This window comes from Schistocerca americana, chromosome 1 (assembly GCF_021461395.2).
Source record: "Schistocerca americana isolate TAMUIC-IGC-003095 chromosome 1, iqSchAmer2.1, whole genome shotgun sequence".
Taxonomy (NCBI): domain Eukaryota; kingdom Metazoa; phylum Arthropoda; class Insecta; order Orthoptera; family Acrididae; genus Schistocerca; species Schistocerca americana.
In genome coordinates this window covers 348,745,579-348,765,532 of record NC_060119.1, presented here as the reverse complement: position 1 = coordinate 348,765,532, position 19,954 = coordinate 348,745,579, and the positions used below count along the sequence as shown (strand labels likewise).

Here is a 19,954-nt window from a genome sequence, read left to right as displayed (position 1 = left end):
GTCTGTTGTTAATTCATCTGATAGCTTAGTAAATATTTGAAATTGGGTTCTGTCATGGTGTGTAGTTCATCTTTGCTGTATTCCACATTTTTGAGTAATACTTGTTCAACTGGTTGGATTTACTAAAACACAGTAGTTATGAGTCAGTGCAAATTGTGGCATCTTTAAACTACAAAATTTAACATTGATCACCTTTCTTTGATGGTGCTGTGGAGTGGAATTAATTCACTGACTGACATGAAAAATGCAACACTCAATAAATGATGTAATTATTGTGTAATTGTCTATTTAATCAAAGTGAAGCACTTCAACCAATTTTTTTAGACATAATACATCGTTGGTACAGCTTTGCGAACAAGCAATGGGGTGTTGATTGTTCATTGCACTACCCTCAATTATTGTTTCCTGCGCAGCGTGGAAAACACACTACTGAATGTGAGCAAATAATGTTTTCCCACTCTTGTGCATTTATTGTTGTACCCTGAATTGTTCCCCTTTCAATCACGTGTTTGTAGAATCTTTTTGTATGATGTTGTAATCAGCTTTCTGCATTAAACATGCCGTGAAGTCCTGGACAAGCTGCAAAAGCTGTTGCTTTGATGGAAGATGGCTGCAGCATCCATTATGTTGCAGAAGTGTTGACAACTATTCATTTCTGGAACTGTACAAAGGCACAGGGAAACTGGAGGCTTTGCAAGGAGGGCAGTACAGGCTTGAGAAGAGCAACATCAGAGAGATGACTGCTTCTTACAACTTAAAGTTCTCCGCAACCATCACACCACCCCTACTGCAGTACGAAATCAACTCCACCAGCTTCGAGAGGTCATTGTTAGTGATAGTACCATTTGAACAGAACTGGAAGAAGCCAATCATCAGTCCAGAAGACTTGCTACAGATCTGGAACTCACCAGAGACCATTGCACAGCTCTAGAATGTTTCACAAGGGAACATCTTGGCTGGACAGTATAACAATGGGATCAAGTGTTGTTCACTGATGAGTCGTGATTTGTCCTCCAATCACTTGACAGAAGAGAGAGGGTCTAGAGAAGGCCAGGGGAAAGGTATTCCCCTTGCACAATATCATCCAGGTCGCCTTTTCAGGGTGGATCTGTGATGGTGTGAACAGGAATCAATACAGCTGCAAGGATGGATTTGGTCTTCGTGGAGCATGGGAGCCTTACCACACATCGGTATGTGGAGGAAATCCTTCTGGAGCATGTTGTTCCTTTCGCTCCATTTATTGGTTATGATTTTACGGTAATGCATGACAATGCATGCCCACGTATTGCGAGAATTGTGGAAGAGTTCTTAGATGAGCAAGGATTCATGTTATGGGTTGGCCTGCTTGAAGCCCTGATTTGAATCCCATTGAGCACGTTGGGGGCAGCCAGGGAGAAGAGCCTGTCAGCACTATCCAGAGACCCTACAGGACCTACAGAATGCCCTCCTGGAAGAATGGGATATGATTCATCAATAGGACATTTCCACATTAATCTGGAACATGCCTGAAAGGTTGAATGCCATCATTGGTGCAAGAGGTGGCACTACATGCTTTTGAAGATGCTGACAGAGGTCTCCTCAGTAGTCTCTGAGGTCTTTGAAGGAAAGTGTGAAGTGTATAACTTCAAGACAGACATGCATAACCTTTATGAGCTTACTCAGAATTCCCTCGAATGTTCATCTCTGGCTTGATTTGTTAAATTTGTTTATAATCATCTTCTGTTTTTCATTATTGGATACTTAGATGGGACCGTACCATAATATTCCATCATAATATAGCAGATTAGTGTCATTAAATTGTCGCAAATTTAAAATAAATTTCAGTTTTTGTAAGAAATTGAAGTGTGGTGTTTCTTGTGCCAGTCAGTGTATAAGGGGCATTCAAATGAAACCCGGTCACTAGTGTTAAGTAACAGTAATTATTTTACTAACTCAAAAATGTTGTTACACACAGTACACATCCTAAAAAGTGGTCGCCAAAACTGTTGGCACATTTATCCCATTGCGACACTAGCCGGTCGATTGCATCCTTCAAGAAACTAGTTGGCTGCTGTTGGCTCCACGCCTGGACCCAGTCACACACTTTGTCGTATGTTGCGAATCGATGCCCGTGAAGAGCTTGTTTTAGAGGTCCAAATGCATGAGTCACACAGTGACAGATCGGGACTGTACGGTGGATGGAAATTCAGCATTTCCCACTGAAACTGCTGCAATGTTGTCTTTACCACATTGGCCGTGTGTGGGCGAGCATTATCATGCAGGAGGATAACGCCATTGGACAACCTTCCTCGCCGTTTAGACTTGATGGCTTGTCTAAGGTTCCGTAAAGTGGCTTGATAACGCTGGGCATTGATGGTGGTTCGCCGTTCCAGGAATTTGACAAGCAGTGGGCCTTTGTGATAAAAAAAAGGACATCTTGACCTTACCAGAAATGGTGTGTATACAGTCATTGATTTCTTTGGAGGTGGTGAAGTCGCATGTTTCCACTGCTTGCTCTGACGCACGCTTTTTGGTTCAAAATGATGACAATACGCGACAGACTGGCTGCGTTCCTCCTCATGATAATGTTGTAGATGACACAGACAGCGCCATTCGGGTATTGCAGTGTTCGGCGGTCAGTTGGTGGGGAACCCACTACCCGCAGATTTATTCGAAAGTTCAATTGATGATGCATTATGGTGTGGGCGGTGCCCACGCTAGTACCATTGGATCTTGTCCACGGTGATTCTACGGTTGTCAAAGACTAAAGCATTCACTTCTGCAACCATTTCTGATAAGCCTGTCCAGGACAAGCATTGTCTTCCAGTGACACGTGCCTTTCAAGGATTCGTTTGTACCATTCCACAACATTTGAACGAATCACTGTACTCACCGTACACAGCCTTCATCCGTTAGTACATTTCATGGCCTCCAACTCCCTCTGCCACCAAAAATCGACTCACTACTCGTTGTTCCTGCTTACTCACCTGCATGTTCGTTAGTGGACGATAACTTGTGTGACCACCTTCTCTTCAGTGTGAAACCACACTGGCACTATGCAACATCAAACAGTGCACATGTCAGTCTCTACCACTAGATGGTGACACCATATCCGCAGTTACATGGTGCCACCTTATGTGTAAGGCAGAGGTAGATGAACTGACCAGGTTTCATTTGAATGAACCTCATATTTTGTTTTTCCTGCAGGAAACTGACTGTCAGAATGTGTTGATACTCCTGGAAAACCACCATGGCTTGCCAGCAGACAACTCTGCCCTGCAGATAACTTGAAGTCTGTCAATGTAGCCATCTTATACGTTGTGCTACAATATAGATAGAAGTTTTAAGTTAAAAGTACTATTCAGCAGATGGAGAGTATTCATTAAAATTTCATAAAGTATTCTTAGAGAGAAAGCAATTATCAAACAATTGCAGATTAATGTGAGGTCTGGTTGAATTACAGGACAAGTTGGAAAATAAGGAAAAGAATGGCCATATACACACTCACGCACGCACTCACTCACTACAAAGTAGAGGAGAGGTTAGTGACAAAAGCAAAACAGTAAAATGAACAACAGTTCAACAGTTTTCTTTGGGGTTTTGTAACCCAAGCTGGTCTTAAGAAAATTAAAAATTAAAAAAGCAAATTAAATTTTTTAATATAAAACTAGAGTAAAAGCACATTCACATATTGTCTGCACGTACGTTTTACACTCTTTCAACTGTGTTACATTTTGAACTTTTTTCAATTTTCCCTGTACAATACAGGTAAAACTGTCTCACTTAGGGTTTGCGTTCACAATGAACAGAAATAACTTGGCCTCAGAGTGCTAATTCCTCTCTCTTACAGATGGACCTACTGTTAGGTTTGGAGGAGTGCGCTTTCTTTTCCTATGTCGACCCTTCACTAACAACTGTACAACTGACAATCAGTTGTACAGTGCATTAGCATCCGCATTGTCACTGTGATTGTTGTACCTTAATGAAGTATGCCTAAGTAACAATGCACATTTTACAACATTGGCTGACCATTGTGCAGTAACATCAGTACTGTTGAGAGTCTACCCGTGACACATTAATTTTAAAGTTTTGTATTTATGAACAATGAGTGGTCGGAGTAAGAGAAAATTTGTGCCTGTGAATGTGAAACTGGAGGCTTTGATAAGACAAGACAAAAGAGAAACATACAAAAATGCTGCTTAGTATGGACAGTTGGAGATTGACGTAGGAACAGACAAAATTGAGAAGTTTTCATCAAACAATTGTTCTATTTTGCATTTAAATGGAAGTCAGTGAAGAAATCTGTGTATAAAAAATGAGGGAGGCTTTGTTCATTTAGTTTACTCAATAGAGACCAAATGGAAATCCAATATCAGTTTTTGTTCCGCAAGAAAAAGCTGTATTTTGTAGAAATGAGTTAAAGGAAGGTGAGGGAAGATTTTATTGCAAGTACAGGATGGTTGGATAGGTGAAAGAAGCGATGCAATGTAAGGCAGCTTGAAATTCGTGGTGGAAAAACCTTCTGCAGTTTCTCAGACTGTTACACAATTTTGTGAGAAATTAAGAAAAAATATACAAGAAGAAATTCTTACTCCTGATGAAGTGTGCAACTGTGATTAAACAGAACTAAATTATAAAATGCTTCTGTCTAAAATTTGAGCCTTGAAAGAAGAAAAGGCTGCCCCGGGCTACAAAAAATGTAAAGAGAGGTTAACAGTTCTTGCTGCATTGAATGCAAGTGGAGATGATAAACCGAAGCTGCTGGTAATAGGGAAGTATGCTAAGTATAGAACTGTAAAAATATCACTGCTTCTGCACCGCCAGTTACATATGTCTGCCAAAAATCTGCTTGGATCAACAAAAATATTTTTAAGAAGAGGGTTTTTGAAGATTGTTTCAGAAACCAAAAGCTACCTAAAGCAAAAAGTGCTTGGCTTCCAAAGCAATCTCAATGCTTGGCAATGCTGGTTCACACCCTGATGAGGAAGAAGTACTATATGACTGTATTCACACATTGTTCTTACCCCCTAATGTGATGAGTTTAATACAAGCTATGGACCAAGGGTTGTGTTTTTTAAAAAAAAGATATAATCATTGTTCCCTTCGGATGCTTCTACACACAACAGAAGGTGAAGGAACCATCAGAGAATTTATAAAAATAGCTACAATAGAAGACAATTTATTGGATAGCCTATTCATGGTCTGAGATAAAGGTGCACAAAAGTCTTGGAACCAGATTTTACAAAATGAAATGGATACCTACTGTACAGTCGAAGATGGCCTTCCATTGGCAGAACTGAAGAAAAAGCGGAATTGCCTGAAGAAATTGTACCAGTGATCTTTCACACCGAGGGTTTGACAGTGCTAAATGTGGCATTGCTTTATATCGAGCAGCAAGTGGAAGCCATTCCTGCTGAGGTCAGACATACCAACAATTAAAGGGAACAGCCATGGGTACCAGGATGGTCCCCTCGTATGCCAACCTATTCGTGGGTCACTTAGAGGAAGCCTTCTTGGTTACCCAGGCCTGCCAACCCAAAGTTTGGTACAGATTTATTGATGACATCTTCATGATATGGACTCACAGTGAAGAACAACTCCAGAATTTCCTCTCCAACCTCAACTCCTTTGGTTCCATCTGATTCACCTGGTCCTACTCCAAATCCCCTGCCACTTTCCTAGACGTTGACCTCCATCTGTCCAATGGCCAGCTTCACATGTCCGTCCACATCAAACCCACCAACAAGCAACAGTACCTCCATTATGACAGCTGCCACCCATTCCACATCAAACGGTCCCTTCCCTACAGCCTAGGTCTTCGTGGCAAATGAATCTGCTCCAGTCCGGAATCCCTGAATCACTACACCAACAACCTGAAAACAGTTTTTGCATCCCGCAACTACCCTCCCGACCTGGTACAGAAGCAAATAACCAGAGCCACTTCCTCATCCCCTCAAACCCAGAACCTCCCACAGAAGAACCCCAAAAGTGCCCCACTTGTGACAGGATATTTTCCGGGACTGGATCAGACTCTGAATGTGGCTCTCCAACAGGGATACGACTTCCTCAAATCCTGCCCTGAAATGAGATCCATCCTTCATGAAATCCTCCCCACTCCACCAAGAGTGTCTTTCCGCCATCCACCTAACCTTCGTAACCTCTTAGTTCATCCCTATGAAATCCCCAAACCACCTTCCTTACCCTCTGGCTCCTACCCTTGTAACCGCCCCCGGTGAAAACCTGTCCAATGCACCCTCCCACCACCACCTACTCCAGTCCTGTAACCCGGAAGGTGTACACGCTCAAAGGCAGAGCCACGTGTGAAAGCACCCACGTGATTTACCAACTGACCTGCCCACACTGTAATGCATTCTATGTGGGAATGACCAGCAACAAACTGTCCATTCGCATGAATGGACACAGGCAGAAAGTGTTTGTTGGTAATGAGGATCACCCTGTGGCTAAACATGCCTTGGTGCACGGTCAGCACATCTTGGCACAGTGTTACACCATCCGGTTCCCACTAACACCAACCTGTCAGAACTCCGGAGATGGGAACTTGCCCTTCAGTATATCCTCTCTTCTTGTTATCCGCCAGGCCTCAACCTCCGCTAATTTCAAGTTGCCGCCCCTCATACCTCACCTATCTTTCAACATCTTTGCCTCTTTACTTCCGCCTTGACTGACATCTCTGCCCAAACTCTTTGCCTTTACAAATGTCATGCTTGTGTGTGTGTGTGTGTGTGTGTGTGTGTGTGTGTGTGTGTGTGTGTGTGTGTGTGTGTGTACCTGTCCTTTTTTCCCCCTAAGGTAAGTCTTTCCGCTCCCGGGATTGGAATGACTCCTTACCCTCTCCCTTAAAACCCACATCCTTTTGACTTTCCCTCTCCTTACCTCTTTCCTGATGAAGCAACCTGTGGTTGCGAAAGCTTGAATTTTGTGTGTATGTTTGTGTGTCTATTGACCTGCCAGCACTTTTGTTTGGTAAGTCTCATCATCTTTGTTTTTATATATGACTATGGACAGTTTCTTTAAAATGTGACTTTTATTTTTGCAACTTGAAAATGTGTGCCCATACGTCTACATATGACCTGGGTACGTACTATATTGTTTTTTATTTATTTTCCTATGATTATTGTTCTCATTTAACATTTATTCATGATTTACCCATTGATTTAGTGATATTTTCATATTATCTGGTTATTTTTTTTTTTTTGTAGCCTCAGCCCCAATTAGCTTGAATTACTGGAGCTGTACTGTGTATTTTAGTATCCAGGCAACTTCTAAAATAACATAAGGCTGTCACATTATGTGCTTTCATTTTGCCATGGGTAACATTATATAGTCTCCACTTTGCTCTAGTCTGTGTGTTGTTTGTGACAGTCTTTAGAGTTAGAGTTCAGGGTGGTGCTGTTTTTGTTTTGTCATTAGAAGTTGGGTCTATTTCATTTTTAACCTCAGCTGTAAATTGATTTTGTTTCTGGAAGCTCAGAAGTTCAGGTTCATCTTTATTGTGTACTGAAAATGTATTCTATCTTCAAATTACCTTGGAATTACTTCTTAGTATCATCTTTAGACTTTGAGTTGTTAAGAATTGTCAGTTGTTTTTTCTTGCATTTTTATGTTTTTCTGAAACATCCTTGTTTCTTTATTTTCAGGAGAAGAGATCAGATGGGGAAGTAGAAAAGCTGTTCAAAATACTTGAGTGTGTATCAGAGATTAAAGACACTCAGATTGAGAGAGTAAAATTAGCTTCTGATATTCATTTACCGAATCTGAATGGGAACCTGGAAGTAGCTGTGAGCATGTGTAATCGGATTCTTGAGAAAGAACAAAAACATCGTTCGGTTAGTGGCTACTACTGACTTAGCTTATTTTATTAATTTTAAGTAACTGAATGCTAGTTGTTAATATTTTTCTGTTTCCACTTGTCTTCAGGATACAACATTGGAAGCTAAGAGGGAAATTCGAAAGGCTGAATGGGAAAATTTTATAGAAGATATGGCTCAAAAATGTGCTAAAGTTGATACAACTTTCCAAGAAAAAGAACAAGAACTGAAGGACTTTTACTTAGACCTTGAGAAGAAGCTTCACATAACAAAATAAGAGTTGGCCTGGTTTGTGCAATAAATTGTCAAAATGGGATCCATAAATGATCCTACAATAAAAATAAAACCTTCGAAGAAGCTTGAGAATTTCATAGTAGAGTGCTTAGGAGAGTGCAGTGATGTTTCAGAAGGAATTAAACAGATTCAGCTGGGTGAATATTCAGATAGTGAAGTTTTACTAAGTATTTCGGACATAAAATGGTTATATCAATATCTACAGCATGGAAGTGTACGGAAGGATGGAACAGTGGTTTATATCCATGAGCTCCTGGAAGGTAGTGAAATTAAATTACCGGAACTGGAAGTCATTCCTCGAAATCCAGAGCTAGAAGCAAGAATCCAAAAACTCAAGGTTGAGCAAGCGGAACGTGAATATAAGGCGATGACAAAAGCTGTTGATGGAGTCCGAGTGAGGCTACCGGAAGATTCCATTGGCTATCAGTGTAAGTCAAATTCTGCTCTTGAGTAGATTTTTGCTTGCATTTTGGAAGTTTAGGATTTGTGAAGAGAGCATAATACGTGGACCACACTCGACATGTCAAATATTATGTTCAGTCTTGGATTTTTCATACAAACTTAAGTCTTTATTGTAACAGATCTTTTAAACTCATTGTCTTCATACCACCTTTAAACAACACTGAAAAAAATCAAGCCACTCTGCTTATCAGCATTTCTTGGCCACTTGTAGTTTCTATCCTATGAAGCTATAAAATAGGCTGCATCATATAAAGAAAATGGTCATCAAACATATGAAAGTTGATTGTGTTTACGAAAATGTTAATTTGAGAAAGTGAGCTTCCTTGGTTTTGACCTGGGTAACGTACTCATTTGATTAGTATTTTATTATGTTAAGAAATAACTGGATAATCACTATTTAGAATTGCTGTTCAGAGTCTGGTGTGCACTTATGGGTGAATGTTTCACGATCTCTTAGAAATACATACATATTATCAACTGAATACTTCTTTTGAGTTGAGGACATTATTTTAAGAAAGGTACATATCTTTGTGACACTGTTCTATATAGAGTTCCTGTGTTTTACATTGTTGTGTAATCTTTCTGCCATTTTGTTTTGAAAATATGCTTTCATTTCTACTTTATGCTTAACTATTAGTCACAAATGCAGTTTTAATTTCAATAATTTTAATAAGAACAAAGTCCTCCATCTTCCCTAGATGTTCATATGTATTCATAGGTAAAGACTACTAATGGAAAGTACTAGAGTGTACATGTCAAACTAACGTTTCCTTTATATATTCACCTTCTTACATCATCGGACACAAATCCCAATTTCTATTTCGGATCAAATTTTTCATTTATGAAATATTCAGTCAGACTTACAGGTATGTAAACATATTGAAAACTGAAACACACAGTATTAATGTTCCAAAATAATATTTATTTTGTTGTGAACCAGCTTTCAACTTCTAGCCATCAGACAGTATGAGTGTGGCTTCTGTTGCCAGAGACTGCAGTCATGTGTGCATGAGGGGTGTGTGTGTGTGTGTGTGTGTGTGTGTGTGTGTGTGTGTGTGTGTGTGTGTGTGTGTGATCTATTTTTTTTGACTAAGGCCTTGCTAGCCGAAAGCTTATTTGTGACAGTCTTTTTGTTGTGCTCATCTGCGACTCAGCACCTCCGCTATATGGTGCGTAGTAACTTTCCTTCTCAAAATATTGTTATCAGACAGTGTAAGACAGATCAGACAGTTCACACAACATTGAGGGCTTCTGACTGTACGAAGATTATTTCCAAAGATGTGTGAAATTGTAAGATTATGCATCTATACGAGAAACACAAAATAGTGGTGTTTCAATTTTAAATGGGCACAAAACAAGAAATAGTACACCCTGTGATCAAAAGTATCCAGACACCTGGCTGAAAATGACTTAAAAGTTCATGGCACCCTCCATTGGTAATGCTGGAATTCAGTATGGTGTTGGCCCACTCTTAACCTTGATGAGAGCTTCCACTCTCACAGGCATTAGTTCATTCGGGTGCTGGAAGGTTTTTTGGGGAATGACAGTCCATTCTCCATGGAGTGCTGCACTGAGGAGGGGTATTTATGTCAGTTAGTGAGGCCTGGCATGAAGTCATTCCAAAACATCCCAAAGGTATTCCATAGGATTCAGGTCAGGACTCTGTGCAGGCCAGTCCATTACAGGGATGTTATTGTCGTGTAACCATTTCTCCACAGGCCGTGCGTTATGAACAGGTGCTCGATCGTGTTGAAAGATGCAATCACCATCTCCGAATTGCTCTTAAACAGTGGGAAGCAAGAAGGTGCTTAAAACATCAATGTAGGCCTGTGCTGTGATAGTGCCACGCAAAACAACAAGGGCTGGAAGCCCCCTCCGTGAAAAACGCCACGACACCATAACACCCATGTCCATGAATTTTACTGTTGGCACTAAACATGCTGGCAGATTTTTGCCTCGCATTCGCCCCACACCCTGCCGTCAGATCACCACATTGTGTACTGTGATTCGTCATTCCACACAACAGGTTTTCCACTGTTCAATTGTCCAATGTTTACACTCCTTACACCAAGCAAGGCATTACACCAAGCAAGGCATCGTTTAGCATTTAGCAGCGTGATGTGTGGCTTAAGAGCAGCTGCTCGACCATTAATTCAAAGTTTTTTCGCCTGCTGCCTAACTGTCATAGTACTTGCAGTGGATCCTGATGCAGTTTGGAATTCCTGTGTGATGGTCTGGGTAGACGTCTGCCTATTACACATTACGACCCTCTTAAACTGTCTGTGGTCTCAGTCAACAGGTGAGGTCAGCCTGCATGCTATTGTGCTGTATGTGCTCCTTCAAGTTCCCACTTTACTATCACATTGGAAACAGTGGACCTAGGGATGTTTAGGATCGTGGAAAACTCGCATACAGACACAAGTGAGACCCAATCAACTGACCACGTTCGGAGTCGATGAGTTCCGCGGAGCGCCCCAATCTGCTGTCTCACGATGTTTAATGACTACTGAGGTCGCTGATGCGGTGTACCTGGCAGTAGGTAACAGCACTATGCATGTAATATGAAAAACGATATTATGAGAAGGAAAGTTGCTGCTCACCATATAGCAGAGATGCTGAGTCGCAGATAGGCACAACAAAAAGATTTTTACACTTAAAGTTTTCGACCAATGGACTTTGTCAACAATACACACACATGCGCACATGCACACACACGACACGCGCACGCACAAGACATGCGCATGCACAACTGCAGTCTGAGGCAACTGAAACCACATTTATGTTTTTGGAGGTGTCCTGATACTTTTGCTCACATAGTGCATGTAATGATGTACTGAATGTTTTATATTCTACAGATATCACTGTAAGTCCCTAATCCTACTGTTTGATTGACCTGAAAATATTGTGCTGCACAAGTTATACAGATATTAAAATCTCTGTACTATACACAAACTGTCTTTAGAATATTGAAAGAGATACAAAGAAAATATGTATCAATATGCCCTTATATTACATTGTATCAAAGATTAAAAGTATATGAATATAAATGGCGAAACAGTACACTAGTTGAGTAGTGGCACAGGCTACTATCATATAGGGACAAAAATACAGAGGTTGGTGAATGTGATGAAATGGACAAGGGGGAGGGTTGGGAAGTCAAGTTTCTGTAATTGGCGTGTACTGACAGCCAGAATTTGCTGTAGTATTAGTTGTGTGCCTATATTTGATAGAAAATACTTTGTCTAATATCATAAGAATTAACATTAATTTACAGCATGCTGTACAAAGATGGATCATTGTTTTTTAGTCTCCAGCTCGTTTCATGCTGAGTCAGTCTATTCGTTTTATCCGTATGTGATTGACCTAGTCATAATTAGCCTCTCAAACTGCAGGAATTCCTATAAGTTTCACTCTGTAGTAAAGGTGGTGTCTTGTCGTTGTAAGGGCTGTGAACAACAGAATATAAAATAAATATTATTGCGGAACATTAATACTGTGTATTTCAGTTTTTAATGTTAGTTTTTCTTACCTCACAGACCAAACTTATCCTCCTTCAGGTTAAATATGGCACTAACACTTGGTCTCTTCTCATATTCTGTAGTAAATTTTGTCATATTTTCATAGGCGACCTCCTTCACCAAAATCATGAAATGACTATCTCGTGGCATACTTTCCATCTTTGATCAGTTGGTAATTAAAGTTTCTGTAATTGGTGTGTACTGACAGCCAGAATTTGCTATAATATTAGTTGTTACTAAAAGATGGAGACTATTGCTCTGTTCCAGACTTCATTCATCTAATCCAAGGCCCACATGTTTAATATGGATATTACCAAAGCTTGCCATTCAGCGGAAATGTTAGTGCCTCATGAGCTGTTATTAAACACATTTTGGAGCAGATGAGACATTCTCCCAGTGTTAGATTCTCGGCTGTTCATATTCTCTGAGTGCCCTTTACTCTATCCAGTGTTTGTACCCTGCAGATAAAGTAACCCAGACTATTCAGGACACCCTTGTCCAACTACAGCAACTGGGGAAGGTGTCTTTCTACGGGTACCAGGGCATGTGGGAAATCAGAGGAACGAAAGGGCGGATCGAGCAGCCAAAGAGGCATGTCGTGACCGTCAGGTCTTTTGGTGTGCTATCCCCCTGCATTCTCTCACTTCGCTGTTGAGGTACAAAGTCCTCTGTCGATGGGAAGACGACCAACAACAAGCTCTGTATCGTCAAGCCCACAACTCGGTTGTGGCGTTCCTCCCTGCCAGCCACGTTGACGGAACGAGGTCCTCCATACTCGTCATTGCATTGGCCACAGACCTATGATGCATCAGATTTTTACTCTGGCAAGAGGACCCTCTGATGTGTGGTGCTTGTGGCGTACAGATCATGGTGTGCCACATTTTATTGGACTGCATTTTATTTGCTTGCTGACCAGCGGATTTGCCGGCAGATCTGCAGTCTATTTTATGTAATGAGCAAACTAATGTGGTTCGTGTTTTAAAGTTCTGTGAATTGTCCCACATTTTTAACAAGATTGTGGGGAGATGTTTTTAATGTGTCAACAGGGTGGCTGGCTCACCCAAGTTTTTTGTAAGTGGTCAGCCAGTCACATTTCCCTGTGTTGTTCTTTTAGCTCTTCTGTGTGTTGTTTTCCATCTGTTTTACTTTCTTGATTAGCTATCTTCCCTCCTCGTTGGTTTTAGTGCATATGAGAGTGCCTGTGGAATAGGGAGATTGTGTGCTCATTTAGAGTGAATCCGTGTATGACAATTTTAGTTTTTATCCACATTCGTTTATTTCAGTAAATGTCAGGGCGCTGATAACCTCGCTGTTGGATGCCCATTAGATCCGAAAACACACACACACACACACACACACACACACACACACACACACACACACACTTAATGCCCTACTAATCAGTGACTATCTCAACATCTTTGGGTGATGTTCATTAAATGATTATCCTGACATTTAGCCAACCACTCGAGCTGATGAAACCCCAGGACGATTGTAAAACAGCTGCACTGAATGTGATCTGCTATTGCTTACAAAACATTCAGTTGATCAGGAGTACCAACTTTCTCTAACTAGCGCTAATGACACTCTTACTTATTATAAAAAAATTGAGGCTTTTGTGGCACTTGTTGACGTCTTACCTGTTGGATTCTGTCTCAGGATCTTGACTGGTATTTTGTGATTTTTCTGAGGTTTAACCAGCATGAATGGTTGGTGAAATATCACAAAAATCATTAAATGAACATCAATCAAAGATGTCGAGAAAGAAGTCAATAGCGATATGACTGCATCTTGCATCAAATGTTCTAAACTTGAATCTTGATTGGATTTCATATTGCACTCTTCCTCAATGTTCTAGCAGTATAAACAAATTAAATAAAATTTGGTTCAATGCAGGCAGTCAGTGTACAATTAATTATTTGTATTGTACAAAATTTCATATGAGATGGGTGTCAGTCATGTCATTCCACTGCTGAACTCATTATAACTTCAGTCAGTCAGCCTGTCAGTCAGTCCTGAAAAGGGAATTAGTCACAAAATGTGTTGGTGCTGGGCTTAGAAAGGAAAAAAAAGAGAATTAGTAGCTGAAAACATTATTGATGTAGTTTCAACCGAAATTCATTTCATTTATATGTGCAACTAATTGCCAGATGTTATATGAGATGCAGGTTCAGAATACTTTTTGTTGGCTTTCCTAAGTAATTAGTATCAGAAAATAATTTCCAGAATCGATACTGATACAGTATTTGCAGCTTTGCACATATTTAAAGAGAAAATTGTTGATAAACTCAGCCAAATTTTCCACCAGTACTTGGCTTAAATTGTCCTACGTATTCAGTTCAGGACCAAGTAGAAATTACTCTTGTTTCTATAGGCTCAGTCCTGAGTAATCGGTTGTCTATGAAATGGCTTGGCTGTAACATGGATCATTATTGATTGCTATAGAGACTGCCTGTCAAAAAAAGTGAAGTACCCAGATGGGGAGGAGGAAATGAAATGAGATGAAACTACACAGGTTGAGAGGGTATGTGACCTTATTTCAGCAGTTAAAATATGAAGTCAGATTAACAGACAACTTGTTAGTAGGAGCCAACTTGTTGCACACTGCTACCCACTGCCTCCCCTAACTTGGATGTGTGCATCAGTTTCATTGGGAAGGGTGTCATAAAGCCCTGGTATCCTCTCCTGAGGCAAGCAGGCTCACAGCTGTAATAACTGATTGTTGATATGCCTAATATTGAGATGGAGTTGACGTGCAAGTTGGTCCCACATGTGTAGAGGGTAGATCTGGGGATCTTGCTGGCCATGGCAGTACCTCAAACGATGGTAACAGTTCATAAACTCACGGGCTGTGAGTGGGTGAGCAGTGTCCTGTTGGAAAAATGGGATTGTGATACAGTCGCATGAAAGGTAACATTTGAGTCTGTGGGATGTCTGTGATGTGTGTTGTGCTGTCAAAGTTCCCTTAATCACTACCCACCATTACCTCATTTCATACCCAATGGCTCCTGAAACCATGGCACCTGTTGTAACACTGCTGTGGCACTTCAAAACATTGTAAGAATTGAACCTGTCCTTAGGTTGTTGCCATACCTGCCACTGATAGTCATCCATGATAGTGCAGAACCGTGATCTGTTGCGGAATTCAGTGTGATATCATTCATTAGCAGTCTGTGCTTTTCAGTCATGGTGCCTCTTCAAATAAAGCTGTTCGTGTTGGGGTGTTAACGACAGTCTACACATGGGATAGTAATTCCAATGTCCAGATACTTCTAGTCTCTGACCAATGGTTCACAGTGAAAGTAAAAAAAATGTAGATTAATTATGTTAAAATTATGAGACAGAATTTCTGGCCAGTGCTTATATTCACAATGAGTGCTGCCTATAGACACACAAAAATATGATATATCCTAGCATTCAGAACTATTAGTCTTCCTTGGGGAGGAGAGAGGGACAGGTTGGGTTGTAAATGATTATAAAAGGGCAGGTCACTTGGACACTAGACTGAAAGGGGCCAACATGTTGTGAGGAGAAGGGACAAAGATAAAACACCACTCAATGATAATAGCACAGGTCATTTTACAAGTGACACCGTCTTTAACAGGATAGGTAATATTAGTGGCTGGACTGCAGCAGGGAGTGTGGGTTTATGAGACTGGTCTTGTGCCTGGATCGTCTGCTGTAGTATAAGTTGCAGGTGCAGCACTCGAAGTTGGGCTGGTACAGGGATGTTATGTAGGTATGTATGGTGGGTGACAAGAAACTGGATGGGCAGTGTAGGTAAAATTTTGGGCATGATGCCTCTCATTTCAGTATACAATGAAAAGACAGAAGACCTGCTAATAACAGTGTGATGTTTTTCAAGTTCTGTGTGATGTTGCTTGTCAGTAGTTGGTTCACATAGTGGTGACAGGAGCAATGCTTGTTGTGTCCATGGTGTTTCTGATAAAGGCCCCCCCCCCCCCCCCCTCCCGTTGTTCTAAATGGTGAACACCTTGGGGAGCTCAGCCTACATTTTCTGGCTACAGGTTTGACACACAAATTTCCAGAGCTGAGGACTAGTAAGTGTTGCCAGTCCTCTGTACTGTAAACTCTGGACATGCTGCAGTGACCATTTTGCCACAGGGCAGTAGAACATTGTATGTCACAAGGAAAGGGGATCATAGATTAACTGCTTGGATCATGACATGGTATAAAACTTTATTTAGCCATATAAAAACAAAAAGCAAAAAACCTTCAATCTCAAGGTGTGTCGTGTATGAGGCTTACCTAGACAAATGGGGCTTTGTCTGGGTGGACACTTTTCCCCTTACTGCTCTTGGCATCGAGATTGAACCATTGAACTTTTTAGTCACCTCCCAGTGCAATGGGAGTACTGCTGAGGGCTTTCTCAACATCCAACACAGCAACAAGACTCCTGTAACCAATCCTCCTGGAACAGGAATTAGTCCAAATACTTCAGTAGTAGAACACATGCTGCCAGGCAGAATGTGTTAAACACAAAAAAAACAAAAACAAGGCAGCTTTATAAATTTCACCTTTCTAACATTTGAAAGGATTTATAGGGCTTTGCCATGCACCTTAAAACATTTAAAGTGATTTAGAAAAGGGACTCTGATAGTTGAAACATTTAGTTCTGTCAAGCACCGAACCTCCGGGCAGTAGAAAATTAACGGGTTCAGGACACGTGATCCTGTAAGAGGACCCTCCAGTGTGTGGTACTTGTGGTGTGTGCATCACAGTGCAGGATATTTTAGCTGACTGTTTTATATTCAGATAAGAGGGCAGCAGTTAATTTACTAACAGATTTGTCATTATGTTTTAGCTGAATGGGATGAATGTAGTGCAACTTTTAAGGTTACTTTCAATGTCTGATTTGATCCTTAAAATTTTAGGGAGAAATTTTTAATGGTGCCAGGTTTGTTGGTGTCATGGGGGGAAAAATAGAGCAAAGCATTTGTTTCTAGATTAGCTCTACAGGTAATGTCTGCCTGTGGAGGAGGCTATAGCATGGTCATCAGGATATTCAGAAAACATTCATTTCCCACTGCAGATGCTGTGTTCGGAGTGGCTTGGTGGAATTTGTGGAGGAGCATGGGTGGAGAGAGGTTGGAACCTCTTAAGACAAGGTTCAATGTGTGATTTTGGCTTACTTTGGTCATTACGGAGAATGGTGAAAAAACACTTTCACTGAAGAAATGCAGCTCATTGAATGTCCAGCATGGTTAAATCTTGTTTTAGGGCTGCAGGAGACTACTGACTTCTGTGTGGATCAGGTTTCTGGTAGATAGTTTGATAACTATGTTGAGAGGTGGGAAGTGCATTTAGAGTAATGTGTTTAATGCGGGTGGTGGAAGTTTGTGGATGTGTGAAAGGTGGAGTTGGTTAACAATGCAGGGTCGGAAACCTATGATGTTGGATGTGGCTGTTGGGCCCTTTGATGGCTGTTAAACAGGTGAGAGTAGGGGATAAATACCTTCTATATCCCGCTAAGATATTTTGAGAGTGCAGTTCCAGCTGTTGAAGGGCAATGGGCCTAATTTCAGATATAGGATGCAGGAAACTTCTCACAAAGTAAAATAATTTTGTAATAAAAGCAGAGGCTGTTAGGTAAGGTCTGTGGTTGGTGGTGAAATGGCATAGTACGATGTCTTTAAGGAATAGGGAATGACAGAATTGGAAGGGTGAAAGTATTTGCAAAAGTGCAGATGGCAGAAGAGTACATGCAAGAGGATTTTTGTTTTGGATATTTTACATTTCCAAATGTTGGTTAAATGTCCATGGTTATTGGGTGGTGCTGTTTGGAGCCCAAGTATGTTAGAAATGCAATTGAAAATGCAAAAAACCAATAAGGTAAATAATTATGAAAGAAGTTATTGTTGTGATAATAGAAAAGGGACTGAAATTGCTTAAAGAGGGAAGAGGACAGTATAGAATCTTCACAGTTTAAAAAGATTGTGAGCGTGCTTAAAGATGTGTGAGACACTGTGTATGAGAACATAATTAAATATGTGGGATCAAGAAGCTGAGGTTGGTAGCTTGAGCCGAGGTAATATTACACAGCCAGAATCCTTTCTTCTCCCCACCCCACCCCACATACAGTATCTGAGTAGGTGGCCTGGAAAAAAGGAGTAGCTTGTTCTAAACTTAATATTACAAGTTTTTTGTAAATCATATTTTGTATAAAGGTATATAGAGATTGATTTCTTTATTTTATTATTTTTTGTTGCAGTGAAGCAGATAAACAGACAGCTAATAGCTGTTCTCCAGTTTGTATTTTCTGTGATTGCTGCCTTTGTTTTTGGATTTTTGGGAATCCAGCTGATTGTGGGAGAACTGGATTTTGGTTTTCGCCTTCTGTTAGGTGTAATTTGTGGACTTATTGTTGCTCTTGCTGAGATATATTTCCTTGCTAAAAAGCTCAGTGAAGAAGATATTTGTGAACCTGATCTTACATATGGTAAATTGCACCAGGAATAAAAACTGTTTGTTAATCATGTTGTCATTGTAGTACTCATATTTATAAACAAATAATAATTTATATTGTGTGATATGCATCTAATAGTATTGTACAGAATAAAATAAAATGTAATTTAAAATTAACATTCCCTTCTTCCCTTTACTTGCTAACTTACATGTAAATTCATTGCATCTGTTCAGAGATATAACAGGAACGTTAAGACTTTCTTGTTATTGATGTTAAATGTTATTATAAATTCCCTTGATTATGGCATAATGAAGGTTATAACAAATATTACGATGTCACAAGAAGATCCCCTAACACAAGTGCAGTGTTGTTCAACAAATATGAGTATTTAAAGTAAGGCTTTCACCTGAAGAAAAAAAAATCGTGGCTAAATAAATAAAAACTTAAGTGTAGGCGTTTAAGATTTATTTTTTAAAATATTATCTGCCATGGGCTCACAACAATTTTCTCTGATAAAAATGGAGATAATCAGGAGTGGATTCGAGTGGCTTGCATCTTATTAACAACAGAAACTGAAATCAAAGTGAAAATATAATGCTATATAGCTTAACAATGAAATAAATCAATGAGGGCATGTCCCATGTCTTTTTGTTATAGACCTAAACTATATAAGAAAGTACATGGGTGCTTTGCAATGCCATGAGAATTGTTTGTCATATGGTATGAGGCATAAGATATGTTTTTGCAGTTTCATAACATTAAGCAATAACTGTCAAGATGTTTAGAAAAGGAAAATATCCCATTATTGCAAAGATTTTACACAAAATTGCAAAATTTATGCAGTAATTTAAAATGACAATAGGCTGTCATAACACCATGGCATTGGGTGTTACTAACTAAAGGTGTAGTGTCATTTGCCTAACAGAAGTTGGATTCCTGCAATAAATTGAATGTATACTGGGGAACCATGGATTTTGATGGGGTGGGGCAGCTTGTGTGCCTCACTGATACAGATAGCTGTACTGTTGGTAAAACCACATGGTATGGTATCTGTGGAGAGGCTAAGGTAACATACAGTTTCTCAAGAGTGACTGCAATCTTTTCAGTAGTTGCAGAGGCAACAGTCTGATATAACAACAAAAATAATAAATTTTTCAAAATATTATGTAATTGGATCGATAACAAATTTACTCAACATGTAGTGGCAGGGGCATGAGGTATTAAAATTTGTGAGCTTTTGGAGCCAGTGATTCCTTCTTCTGGTAGAGGGCTGAAGAAGAAGGAAGGTGGTGAAGAAAAAGGACTGGTGAGGTTTGAGAAAAAAGGTAAAAGTTTGGAAAAGTCACTCAGAACTGTGGGTCAGGAGACACTTGTTGGATGGGACAAGAAGGAAAGATTAATTATTGGGACTGCACCAGATGAGACTTGAAAACCTGAGAGCTTAA

General features: G+C 40.1%; 2 protein-coding genes across 2 annotated transcripts in view; both read left to right on the top strand.

Annotated features, from left to right (window-relative positions):
- Positions 1 to 8,085, top strand: part of LOC124622523 (biogenesis of lysosome-related organelles complex 1 subunit 5) — a 43,416-nt gene extending 35,331 nt beyond the window's left edge. Inside the window, exons 3-4 of the mRNA XM_047148258.1 lie at positions 7,638 to 7,826; positions 7,918 to 8,085. Of these exons, the coding sequence (XP_047004214.1) occupies positions 7,638 to 7,826; positions 7,918 to 8,085 (357 nt within the window). The remainder of the gene's footprint in view (positions 1 to 7,637; positions 7,827 to 7,917) is intronic.
- A 33-nt stretch (positions 8,086 to 8,118) lies between these two features.
- LOC124622518 (transmembrane protein 199) lies at positions 8,119 to 18,685 on the top strand. Its single transcript, XM_047148245.1, has 2 exons — positions 8,119 to 8,530; positions 18,315 to 18,685. Exons 1-2 carry the CDS (start codon positions 8,119 to 8,121, stop codon positions 18,560 to 18,562), a joined length of 660 nt encoding a protein of 219 aa, XP_047004201.1. The 3' UTR covers positions 18,563 to 18,685.
- Positions 18,686 to 19,954: the final 1,269 nt, after the last annotated feature.

Bases quoted from the DNA above. Each gene is read 5' to 3' on its own strand.
- LOC124622518 (XM_047148245.1), top strand. From the start codon at position 8,119: ATGGGATCCATAAATGATCCTACAATAAAAATAAAACCTTCGAAGAAG. The intron at 8,531-18,314 runs GTAAGTCAAATT...TTTTTGTTGCAG, and splicing joins AGATTCCATTGGCTATCAGT to TGAAGCAGATAAACAGACAG.